The sequence below is a fragment of the Malurus melanocephalus genome, unplaced genomic scaffold (assembly GCF_030028575.1).
Source record: "Malurus melanocephalus ecotype Western Australia unplaced genomic scaffold, MMel_1.1 scaffold_1105, whole genome shotgun sequence".
Classification (NCBI taxonomy): domain Eukaryota; kingdom Metazoa; phylum Chordata; class Aves; order Passeriformes; family Maluridae; genus Malurus; species Malurus melanocephalus.
This window is the reverse complement of record NW_026624337.1, coordinates 65,098-76,529: the sequence shown is the minus strand read 5'-3', so window position 1 is coordinate 76,529 and position 11,432 is coordinate 65,098. Positions and strand designations below refer to the sequence as shown.

Here is an 11,432-nt window from a genome sequence, read left to right as displayed (position 1 = left end):
GGAGCACGAGCGGCCGGGCGGAAGGGGAAACCATCACCACCACCCGCGCACGGCCCGGGAGGAAAGGGGGCCTTTGTTCGCCCTTCCTGGCCACTTGCACGGCGGGGAGCGGCGGCCGCTCCTCGGGGTCCCCAGGGGACGTGGGGACAGGGGGGGGTCACTGAGGCACAGCCCAGTATTGATGCCCTCCTCCCACTGCCGGGAGCGGGAGCCAACAGCTGGGAAAGCGATTTGTCCCMGTGCCGGGGGACGTGAGCGTGTCCCCTCCCGGCTGTGACACCCAGCCCCTCGCCAGGTTCTCGGTGAAAACCCTTCTGGAGAAATACACGGCCGACCCCATCGACGACTCCTCCGAGGAGTTYGTCAACTTCGCCGCCATCCTCGAGCAGATCCTCAGCCACCGCTTCAAAGGTGTGTCCCTGTYYCYGTCCCCGTGGTGTCMCTGTCCCCGTCCCCRTGTYCTGTGGTGGGTGGGAAGCGTGTCCRGYGCTGGTTTGGGGTTTTGCTGCCCCTGAGAGCAGCCCATGGGTGCCCACAGGCCCCGTCAGCTGGTTCAGCTCCGATGGGCAGCGCGGGTTTTGGGATTACATCCGGCTGGCCTGCAGCAAGGTCCCCAACAACTGCGTCAGCAGCATCGAGAACATGGAGAACATCAGCACGTCCAGGGCCAAGGTCAGGAGGGCGCCAGCCCTGCCCCTGTCTCTGGTCCTGTTCCAATCCCCATTCCTATGCCAGTCCYRGTTYCCATCCCATTGATCCCATCCCATTGATCCCATYCCATCCCCATTCCTATGCCAGTCCCGGTTCTGTTCTCCCTGACCGTGGTACATGGACCCATCTCCATGCCATCATGTCTCCATCCCATCCCATCAAATCTCCATCCCATCCCATGGATCYCATCCCATCCCATCCCATCCCATTGATCCCATCCCACTGATCCCATCCCATCCCATGGATCCCATCCCATCCCATCCCATGGATCCCATCCCATTGATCCCATCCCATTGATTCCATCTCATCCCATGGATCCCATCCCATTCCATCCCATTGATCCCATCCCATCCCAAGGATCCAATCCCACTGATCCCATCCCATCCCAATCCCATCCCATCTCATCCCATCCCACTGATCCCATCCCATCCCCATTCCTGCCCCCATTGTTCTCCCTTCTCCCTCCCCTCCTGCATCCTCACCCCACCCCACAGGGTTCCACGGGGTCAGCAGGAGCTGTGGGTCCCCCACGGGACCCTGAAAGCCCCTCCTGTGCGGGGACCCCCATCTCCTGGATTTCCCAGGGCGGGTGGGAATGTTGGGAGGGTGGCAGCTTTTTTTGGGGGGCACCCCGTGGCAGCCCCCATCCTGCTGCCCTGCAGGGCCGGGCCTGGATCCGCGTGGCGCTGATGGAGAAGCGAATGTCCGAGTACATCTCCACGGCGCTGMGGGACACTCGGACCACCAGGTGAGTGACCCCCGGCCACACTGACCATGGCCACACTGGCACCATGGCTGTGTGGGAGTGCTGGGGTGGGTTTGGGGTGTCAGGGTGGGTTTTAGGGTGCCAGGGTGGGTTTTGGGGTGCCAGAGTGGGTTGTGGGGTTCCAGGGTCAGTTTTGGGTGACAGGGTGGGTTTGGGGTGCCAGAGTGGGTTGTAGGATGCCAGGATGGGTTTTGGGATGCCAGGGGTGGGTTTTGGGGTGCCAGGGTGTGTTTTAGGATGCCAGGGTGGGTTTTGGGGTGCCAGGGTGGGTTTTGGGGTGCCAGGGTGCGTGTTGGGGTGTCAGGGTGTGTTTTGGGTGCCAAGGTGTGTTTTAGGATGCCAGGGTGGGTTTTGGGGTACCAGGGTGGGTTTTGAAGTGCCAGGGTGGGTTTTGGGGTGCCAGCGTGGGTTTTGGGGTGCCAGCGTGGGTTTTAGGGTGCCAGGGTGGGTTTTAGGATGCCAGGGTGGGTTTTGGGTGCCAAGGTGTGTTTTAGGATGCCAGGGTGGGTTTTAGGATGCCAGGGTGGGTTTTGGGGTGCCAGGGTGTGTTTTAGGATGCCAGGGTGGGTTTTGGGGTGCTGGGGGGCACACCCAGCCACACATTCCCTCGCAGGCGGTTTTACGATGACGGGGCCATCATGCTGCGGGAGGAGTCCACGGTGCTCACGGGGATGCTCATCGGGCTCAGCGCCATCGACTTCAGGTAGGGACAGGTGGCACAGARGGACACAGGCTCTGACTGACCCCCTCGGGGTTCCCTGATCCTCTCTCTGCTCCTTCTCCCGCTGCTGCTGCTCAGTTTCTGCCTGAAGGGAGAGGTGATGGACGGTAAAACRCCCGTGGTCATCGACTACACGCCCTACCTGAAGTTCACGCAGAGGTGAGAGCYGGGGTGCCCTCCCTGGGGTGGGGGTCCCTGAAGGTGTGACAGYCCCTGCTGAGCCCCCACATCCCCCAGCTATGACTACCTGAGCGAGGAGGAGGAGCGAGGCAGCGTGGAGAGCAGCACGAGCGAGGACAGCTCACCCGAGCACCCCTACCTGCCCCTGGTCACCGACGAGGACAGCTGGTACAACAAGTGGCGCAAGATGGAGCAGAAATTCCGCATTGTTTATGCCCAAAAGGTACTGGGAGCCAGGATGGGGCTGTCGAGGTATCAACACCCCCAGGATGCTCCAGCCTGGAGCATCTCCAGCGCTGCATCCCCACTGCCACAGTGGCACCCTCATCCCTTCATCCTGCTGCCGTGACCCAGCCCGCTCCTTGTCCCTCTGAATGGCCCTGGGGACACTGGGGGTGGTGGCAGCGTGGCGCCACTGATGGTGGCCTCACGCAGGGCTACCTGGAGGAGCTGGTGCGGCTGCGGGAGTCGCAGCTGAAGGACCTGGAGGCGGAGAACAAGCGGCTGAAGCTCCGGCTGGAGGAGGTGATGGTGCAGAACCAGCTGGAGAAGAGGGAGCTGGAGGGCGTCATCCTGGAGCTGCAGGAGCAGCTGTGAGTGGGGACTGGGCACTCGGGGGACTTCAGGKGGTCCCTGAARCCAGCGTGCCCSAYRGGRTCTGKGTGGTTCCCRTTGCCCCACARRCTCTGGGTGGTTCCCATTGCCCCACAGACTCTGTGTGGTTCCCGTTGCCCCACAGGCTCTGGGTAGTTCCCATTGCCCCACAAACTCTGGGTGGTTCCTGGTACCCCACAAACTCTGTGTGGTTCCCATTGCCCCACAGGGTCTGGGTGGTCCCCGGTGCCCCACAAGCTCTGTGTGGTTCCCGTTGCCCCACAGGCTCTGGGTGGTTCCCATTGCCCCACAAACTCTTGGTGGTCCCAGTGCCCCACTGACCCCGAGGGGCAGGGTGAGGGGTAGTCCCCTCTGGGGTGTGATGGGTCCAAGCTTCCCAGTGCCTGGGTGCCCCTGTGGGACACGCTGTGTCCCCATCTGTGTCCCGGTGTGTCCCCAGTGCCCCACACGTCCCCTGGGCCGTGTCACCCGGCAGGTCCCCAGCACCGGTGGCTGTGCCGGGTGCTGAGCAGCCGCCTTTGCTGCAGGACGGGGCTGATCCCCTGCGAGAACCCGCAGCTGACCCAGCTCTCCAAGGAGATGGTGACRCCCCTGGTCAACCAGTGGCCCTCTCTGGGGACCCTCAACGGCAACGAGAGCGGCTCGGACAGCAAACTCTACAGAAGGTAACCCCGCAGTGGGGACAGTGACCCGCACGCAGCGCCCTGCCTCAGCCCGGGTGGGACACGGGAGGGGGACATGGGAGCTGTGCCAGCCCCGGGGGGCTCAGAGCCATCCGTCTGCAGGCACAGCTTCGTGAGCACCGACCAGCTCTCGGCCGAGAACAGCCTCAGCTCCGACTCGCAGCRCCTGGGCGAGGGCAAGCGCGAAGGAGAGCCCTGGGGGCCCTTGGGTAAGAGACCCCCACCCACCGCGGGGTGCCCCAGGGCTCAGCACGTCCCCCACACCCACCCGGGTGTCCCGTGGCGGGGATGATGCCCCAGCAGTGCAGGGACACCTGAGTCACCCCGCAGAGGTGGTCCCTGTCCCCCCGGGTGGCAGAGCGGGGATGTGAGGCTGAACCCGCTGTGATGCCCCGCTCTGCCCGCAGGGAAGGACCCCACRCCCTCCATGCTGGGGCTCTGTGGCTCCCTGGCCTCCCTGCCCAGCTGCAAGTCCCTGGCCAGCCTCAAGTCCAACGAGTGCCTGGTGAGCGACAGCACGGAAGCCAGCCCGACCCGCAGCCCCAGCTGAGACCCCCGGCCCCCGCGCCGCYCCCCGGCCCGGCCGCCCGGCCCAGCCTTGTGGCACAGGACTGAGCTCGGCCCCCTTCGCCACCCCGGGACCAACGAGGGACTCGCCGAACCCACCGGGAGGCTGGGGATGGGCATCCCCCTCCCCATCGTGACACCCYACCCTGGCTGCGCCTCGGACCCCCGGCCCGGACCCCGGCTGGACACATGGACCTSTTGGGATGGGGGACCCGGGCGAGCTGGGGATGGGGGGAATGAACTGTGCCATGCTGGGGGGACACTGGGAGTGAGTGACCGCTGCTGGGGGGCAAAGAGGGGTTCAGGGCCAGACCCCTTCCAGGGTGAGAATCCAGCCCCACTGTCCGTCCTGCTCAGCCCTGGGCTGCGCCTGCCTGTCCCCCCTTGCAGCAGCATCCCCAAAACAGGGGTAGGACTCTTCTTCCCCCTTMCTCCCCATCCTCCCCCGGGTTTTGGGTTGTTTTGGGTGATTYTGGTTTTTATTTCAGCCCCATCTGTCTTGTTGGAGCAAAAGGAATCAATAAACGCAGCAAGCAGAGCTGGCCTGTCACCCACCTCCCCAGGTGGGAAAGGGGGGACAGACCCCTTGTGCTTCCCTCTGCCATGAGGTCCTGGCCCAGGATGCTGGGGGGGTCCAGTGAGCGCCTTTGGGACACAGCAGATCACCAGTGGGTGCTGCTGGGTAGAGGACAGTGATCCTGGGGTCCCCTAACCCCAGTAAACCCCAGCAGGGAGCCTGTGGGTGACAGCAGTGTCACACAACAGGGCTGTGGCTGTCACACCAGAGATGCCTCTACCCCAGCAGAGAAATCCTTCCATTAAGAGACAATTATTTTATTTAAGAAAATAGGAGAAATTCCCCCCGTGAGTCCTGGGGTAAGGGAGGCGGTGCCCGCAGAGCTGGGGCAGGCCCTTGCAGTGAAAGGACAGGGCAGGGGTGCCACAAYGGCCCCCCAGAGCAGCAGTGAGGTCTGTCCGACCCAGGGTCTGACAGGGGATGGGGACATCCCGCGTAGGAGGAGAGGTCCAGAGGCAGGGAGAGGGTCCCAATGTGTCCCCCCATGCCATGCAGAGCCAGCAAGGCGAGGCTGTGTGTGAGTGATGGTCAGGAGGGGCAGATCACCAGGCACAGCAAGGCTGGGGGCCCAGGCAGGCAGAGAAGCCCCCGAGGTCTGGGCTTTGGTCCTCACCAGAGCTCCAGCTCCATCTCCTGCCAGRCCAAATCTCCCGGGACACCCCATCCTTGCCACAGCGTCCATGAATCCAGCAGCAGCATCTGTCCAGCCCCAAAGGATGAGTGCGGAGAGCTCCATATCCCCCCAGTGTCACAGCAGCAGGCACAGATGTCCCCCAGAGTGGCTGGGATGGGGAGTGGGGCCGGGCTGGCCCTGGCTCCATGTGCAGGCAGCAGGGGATGAAGGCACTTGGGCTCTGCGCAGCCGAGTGCAGATCACTGCTCCAGGACACCCGGCCGGAGCAGGGCTGGCACTGTCCCCTGGGCACGGCCACATCCAGCCCTGCCCCAGGCCTGCTCACAATCCCCGCAGCCGCCGCTCCTGGTTCAGCTTCTGGAAGAAGGTCTTGCCGAATTCGTAAGTGCTGATCATGATGGCGCAGGCAGGTGCCACCTTGATGACGCGGGGCAGGAACCCTGTGAGGACAGTGCCATGAGCCCCGTGGTGACACCAGGGCACCCAGAAGCCCAGCACGGGGTGGGGGCACATCCTCACCTGCAAACAGCCCYCGGGTGCCAGACTCGGCACGGATCCGCTGCATGAGCAGCCAGGTGGAGGAAGGCTTGGAGGCTGTGACTGTGGGGAGAAGAGAGGGGTGAAGGTTGGGGGACACCCATGGGGAGTCCTGGTGGCCCCCCAGACACCTGCCCAGAGCCTGGCCCCTCACCTGGGTGCAYCTCACTGTCTCCCAGCTCGATCTGCCGCTGGGTTTTGACCACATCGAAGGGCAGTGTCAGCACCGCGGCCACCTGTGGGGTTGGCACTGGATGGTGAGCCAGACCTTGCAGCTCTGTTGTCACCTCCAGTTCCACCCTTTCCTCCCACAGGAGCCATCCCCGACAAGAGAGCCCCAGCACCCCAAACTCACCGTGCCGGAGATGGCYCCAGATACGAAGCTGACCATGAATGTGGCCTCGTCCAGCCAGGCCTGCCTGCAGAGCCACGTCCTCACCAGCTCGTAGTTAAACCAGTACAGAGCTGGGGGAGAGGAGACACTGCCACTGGGCACCCTGGACACACCAACCCTCCACACCAGTGCAGCACTGCCCTGGTCCCCCCATCTCCCCATGTCCCCACAGCCATACCCGAGAAAGGGACATCCCGCAGCACGGTGGGTCCCCATCCTCTCCAGAGGGACAGCCAGCCGTCCTGGGCCACCGCTGACTGGATGCAGACGCGCAGCTCTCGGTAGCTGAGCTGCCGGGACTGCATCTTGGTGCGGATCAGCTCCAGGGGGCTGATGACTGTCACAGCACCCACTGCGACAGAAGGGACATGGGGAGTGAGCTCTGTGAGCTCCAGCAGCCATCCCACAGCCATCAGTGCTGGGAGAGAGCTGCCACACTCTGCTGTGAGGACACAGAGGGACCACAGAGGGGAGGGGTACTCACGCCTGGCGAGGGCYCCGGCCAGCAAGGGGATGTAGTGGCCCCGGCTCCCCGTCCGGGCGTGCAGGTAGTCCCGCAGCTGGTCGTAGGTGGTGAAGTAAATGACRGTGGCTGGCACAGCCATGACTCTGCGAGGAGGAGAAGGGTGTGAGGGGCACATGTCCATCCCTTGGAGCGATGTGTGTGTGCCTGGGYAGGTGGTAGCACCCAAAATTCCCAAACTCACAGGGTGGGGGGCAAGCCGCTCCACAGAGACCTGATGCCCTCATAGCGTGTGATCTTCACAAAGGCATCCTGGGGAGAGAGGARAGCACCAGGGACAGGAGTTAGAGGGGGGACAAGGACAAACAACCCCCCAGAAAACACCCTGACACCCTTGTGGGATGGGGAGACCCCTACCAGCGTGCCGGTGAAGTGGGTGGGGGCCTTGTACCAGGCGGTGCAGCCGTTGCCRTTCTGGCAGACGTACAGGTGGTCCATGAGCCCGTTGCAGTASAGGAAACACTTCCCTGGGGCAGCAAACAAYGGYATCRYCATTACACAGGAGAGCCTTCCCCTMYGCCCCAKGCYCAGCACATCTGATCCCAAAGCCATCACCTCCTCCAGGAAGGAGCCAAACCCTCAGGGCTTGAGCCCAGTGGGGATCAATCCCAGACCAAGGCGAGGACAAGAACAACCCTCCAGCGAGGGACTGAYCATGGCCAGAATTATGGGGCAGGGGACACCCCGCTCCATGGCAGGGATGGGGACACAGCAGGACACACTGCCAGCAGAGGGAGAGGGCTCATGCCTTGCTTGGTCTTGGCTCTGCTGCCCTGGCACAGCAGGGACACCAGCACAGGCCCCTCAACTGTGCTCTCAAGCCAGGCACAGGGACACCAGGCAGTGGAAATCCAAGGGAACTTTGATGTAGCAACAGGATAGAGTGACAAGACAGCGGGACCACAGCCTGCAAGGCCTGCTGCACAACAGATCCCCAGAGATGTGGCACAGCCAGCTCTAAAGCAGGGCTGCAGAGGCAGCCTGGGATGGGGACAACGTCAGCCCCCACACYGCAGGGATGTCCCCACAGCCAGAGGAGCCCAAGCCACCACCAGTGGAGAAGCAAACCAGGATGAAGGCTTGGGAAAGCAAAGCCACTGGCAGCAGGAGCCCCTGGGTGTACTCACATGTGGCCGGCTGAGCGCCCCAGGGCACTGACTGCGCTGGCAACGCTGAAACACACAATGGGGACACACTGAGTAACCACACGGGGACGTGCCACCTCCTGGGGCTGGGGCACACGTGTGTGCTACAGCCCCGAGCCAGGCAGTGGGAGAGCTCTGTGGGTGAGGGGGCTGGATGCCTCCACAGCCACTTCCCAAGCAGTTCCTATTGTCACTAAACCAGTCCCTAGGGCCAGCCCCAGCCTACTGGCCCCACAGAAAGGGGCAGAGCCCATGGGGAGCAGCATAGCGACTGGAACAAAGGCAGTGGGGGAACAGCCAGCAGCTGCAGCAGGCTGAGCCTCTCAGCCCCACTGCGGGGAGGGCTGAGGCTGCTGGGCATAGCGCTGACCACCAGCACCAGGCTGAGGAGGGGAAAGGACAGAGCCAAGCTCAGCTCCCCCAGCAGGGCCCCCGAGCCCGTGAGGAYGAGGGGCCCATGGTAAACTGCCACACTCCAGAGCTGAGACATCCCTGCCACCAGCTCTGCCAGCTGAGACATCCCCACCCGAGCGGGGTTACCTTTGGAGAAGGGGGTCCTCTGGGCCTGCAGCCGGATCTTCACCACGTCCAGCGGTGTCACTGAGGAGACACCATCCTTAGCCATGACACCTCTGAGCCAGCCCCCCAYCCCTGGCACCCACCCTGCCGTGCTCACCGAAGAGGGAGGTGAGGATGGCGCCTGTCCCCGAGGCCAGCATCTGCTGCAGCGGCGTGATGCCCCCACCGGGGCTCGGTGACATCTTCTCAGCCATGGCACTGTCCCCCTGCAATGCACAGCAGAGGATGYTCGAGGTTGGGGGGTCCCTGTCCAGGGATGAGGTCCCCAGGGAGCCCCCCCAGCATCCCCACTGCAGCAATGTGAGGACAGATGTCCCAGCCCCACTGTGCTATCGCTGTGGCACAGGGCAGGCGAGGGCCCCCCATAATCAGAGCACCCTGAGAGGGGACAGGGACCGGCTCCCAGGGCCAGCCCAGCCCTGATAACACCCCCTGGCCTCACACTGGCAGCAGGCCCAGTCTGGCTAGAGAGGTGGAGACAGTCCAGCTTTCCCTGTCCTTGGGRAGGGAGGACTGTCCCCTCCCTGCACTTGGAAAATTAAGGACAGGAAGGAACAAAGTCCAAAGACCAGCCATGCTCCGACAACCCCTGCAGCTCTGCCTGGGATGGCAGCAGAGCCCAGTGCAGCCATGGAGTGACACCAGGGAGAGGGGATCCCCCTCGTGAGCTTGCAACAAGGACCCCAAAAAGGGTATAGGCATCCCAAACCTTCTGCCTGATCCCGCTGGGGCTTGGCAAGGCTGCAGCCTCCAYGGCTGGTGTGCTGCCCTCGGGAAGGAGGGGATATCACACCCTTCCCAGGGAGAAGGACATGGAGAAGTGACCCTCAGCACACTCAGCACCAGCAGCTCCCTCTCGCTGCAGTCTGGGGTGATTCTCATGCTGGGACAGGGACAGGGCCGTAGCAGAAGGGCTTCCAGGCTTTGGGAACCCACAGGATTCCTTAAAGCCTGGGAACGCAGCATAAAACCTCCACCATCTGACTCAGCAATTTGCAAGGTCAGAGAAGTCATAAATCTCTCCTTTATGGGCTCCGGAATCGTTGGGTGCCCAAAGCTGCAAGTTGGGACAGGTCTACYCTGAAGCCACACGTGCCAGCCCCACCGGGAGCTGGGTCTGTCCTGGCTCAGGTGCCACCCCAGTGGGAGAGCTGGATCCATCCCAGCACTGCACAAGTGCCAGCCCCACCAAAAGCTGGGCGTGTCGTGAACCCACACACTCCAGTCCCACCAGGATGTGGTGGTTCTTTGGGCACAGGGTGCCCATCACGGGAGSGCAGCGTGGTACGTGCCCCACTGACCCCACAGCCATTGCATAACCTTGCCATGGGCAGGGTTCCGGCTCCAGATCCTTCCCTCCGACCCAGCCCTCCTGCTCAGCCTGACGCAAGCTGGGGGAAATCTCTCGCTGCCAGCGCTGCAGCACCTGATAAACTCATTGCTTATATGTGACATGCCCCAACACAGCCCCTCTGTTGGTGTTGGGGGAGTGGGSCACCTCCAGGGCTTCCTGGCGGGTATAGTACGGTGACGATCGGGCAAAAAAGAAGGGAAAACAAATACAGCTTAAGAAGATCAATGCAAAAATTTTCCAGAAACGAAGGTCTGCGGGGAAGCTCAAGCGGCTCTTCCCGGACTGCAAGGGCGCAACTGGGCGTTCCAGCCCTGAGCCAGAAGCAAATCCTGCCGGCAGACCCCCGGCACTTCCTGGGCTGCTCCAGCCTCGGGGGTGTGAAGCTGGGTCCCCATTATCTATCCCGGGGGGTGCCCAGACAGCACCGGGGGCTCATCCTGCTGGGGCACAAACCRTTCTCCCCAAGAGCAGGGGACAGTGCTGATGTGTCCCCCAGGGCACACAGGACCCAGCCTGTCCCTCTGCCCTGTCAGCGCCCCCATCCTGGAGCCCGAACCCCTGTTTAGTTTCTGCACCCCCACCTGGAGCCTGCAGCACCCCKGAATTCGGAGCCCCCAGCCCAGGGCTGTGCCCCCCTCACCGGGGGACCCTCCCCTGGCCCTRCACCCCCTCTCTCGGGATCTGCAGCCCTGGCAATTTCGGGGTCCGCTCCCTCCCCGGAAGGGGAGCTCGGGGGTCCCCGCAGCCGCCTCCACGCCCACCACAGCCGCACGACCCCCGACACCGGGGGAAACTGAGGCAGCGGCCGCGCGTGCCGGACCACGAGGGGGATGTCGTGGGGGGAGAGGGTGTCGGGGGAAGTGCCGGGGGTTCCGCCCCACCTGCTCATTCCAGCCAGGCTCGGCGCGTCCCTCCGGGACCGGGATGGGCACGAACGGCGGCGGCGCCTTTAAGGAGCCCCATGGGCGCCCCGCGCGCTCCGCCGCGCGCCGGCCCCGCGCCGCACTTCCGCCCGCCCCGCGCACGCGCCCCGCGCGCCCCTGCGCCCCCTGCCGGCCCGGGGGGAGCGCGGCACCCGCGGGCACCGACAGCTCGGACACCAACCCGAGAGAAACACCTGGAACACATTGTACATCAACACCTGGGACACATTGTACACCAACACCTGGAACACATTGTACACCAACACCTGGAATACACTGTACACCAACACCTGGGACAGAAACACCTGGGACAGAAACACCTGGAACACATTGTACACCGACACCTGGAACACACTGTACACCAACACCTGAAACACCTGGAACACATTGTACACCAACACCTGGAACACATTGTACACCAACACCTGGGACACATTGTACACCGACACCTGAAACACCTGGAACACATTGTACATCAACACCTGGAACAGAAACACCTGGGACAGAAACACCTGGAACACAT

The 11,432-nt window shown here is 63.4% G+C and overlaps 2 protein-coding genes across 3 annotated transcripts in view; one reads left to right on the top strand and one right to left on the bottom strand.

Annotated features, from left to right (window-relative positions):
- The window catches only part of RUNDC3A (RUN domain containing 3A), a 6,654-nt gene extending 2,110 nt beyond the window's left edge, over positions 1-4,544 (top strand). Inside the window, exons 2-11 of the mRNA XM_057386972.1 lie at positions 296-411; positions 539-672; positions 1,374-1,459; positions 2,091-2,180; positions 2,277-2,357; positions 2,436-2,601; positions 2,814-2,971; positions 3,521-3,658; positions 3,779-3,885; positions 4,084-4,544. Of these exons, the coding sequence (XP_057242955.1) occupies positions 296-411; positions 539-672; positions 1,374-1,459; positions 2,091-2,180; positions 2,277-2,357; positions 2,436-2,601; positions 2,814-2,971; positions 3,521-3,658; positions 3,779-3,885; positions 4,084-4,226 (1,219 nt within the window). The 3' untranslated portion in view covers positions 4,227-4,544. The remainder of the gene's footprint in view (positions 1-295; positions 412-538; positions 673-1,373; positions 1,460-2,090; positions 2,181-2,276; positions 2,358-2,435; positions 2,602-2,813; positions 2,972-3,520; positions 3,659-3,778; positions 3,886-4,083) is intronic.
- Positions 4,545-5,053: 509 nt separating this feature from the next.
- On the bottom strand, positions 5,054-11,007 carry LOC130586239 (probable mitochondrial glutathione transporter SLC25A39). 2 transcript variants are annotated; one of them, XM_057386974.1, is made up of 12 exons: positions 10,868-11,007; positions 8,730-8,838; positions 8,594-8,653; positions 8,036-8,080; positions 7,266-7,375; positions 7,093-7,160; positions 6,870-6,994; positions 6,564-6,737; positions 6,347-6,456; positions 6,146-6,227; positions 5,974-6,054; positions 5,054-5,894 (listed from the first exon to the last, which is right to left on the bottom strand). In XM_057386974.1, the coding sequence occupies exons 2-12, from the start codon at positions 8,824-8,826 to the stop codon at positions 5,776-5,778; spliced, it is 1,071 nt and encodes a 356-aa protein (XP_057242957.1). In that variant the 5' UTR covers positions 8,827-8,838; positions 10,868-11,007; the 3' UTR covers positions 5,054-5,775. The 2 variants fall into 2 exon arrangements, with proteins under 2 accessions (XP_057242957.1, XP_057242956.1); XM_057386973.1 differs by lacking the exon at positions 8,036-8,080 and having other exon boundaries at positions 10,868-10,925.
- Between the last annotated feature and the right edge of the window lie 425 nt (positions 11,008-11,432).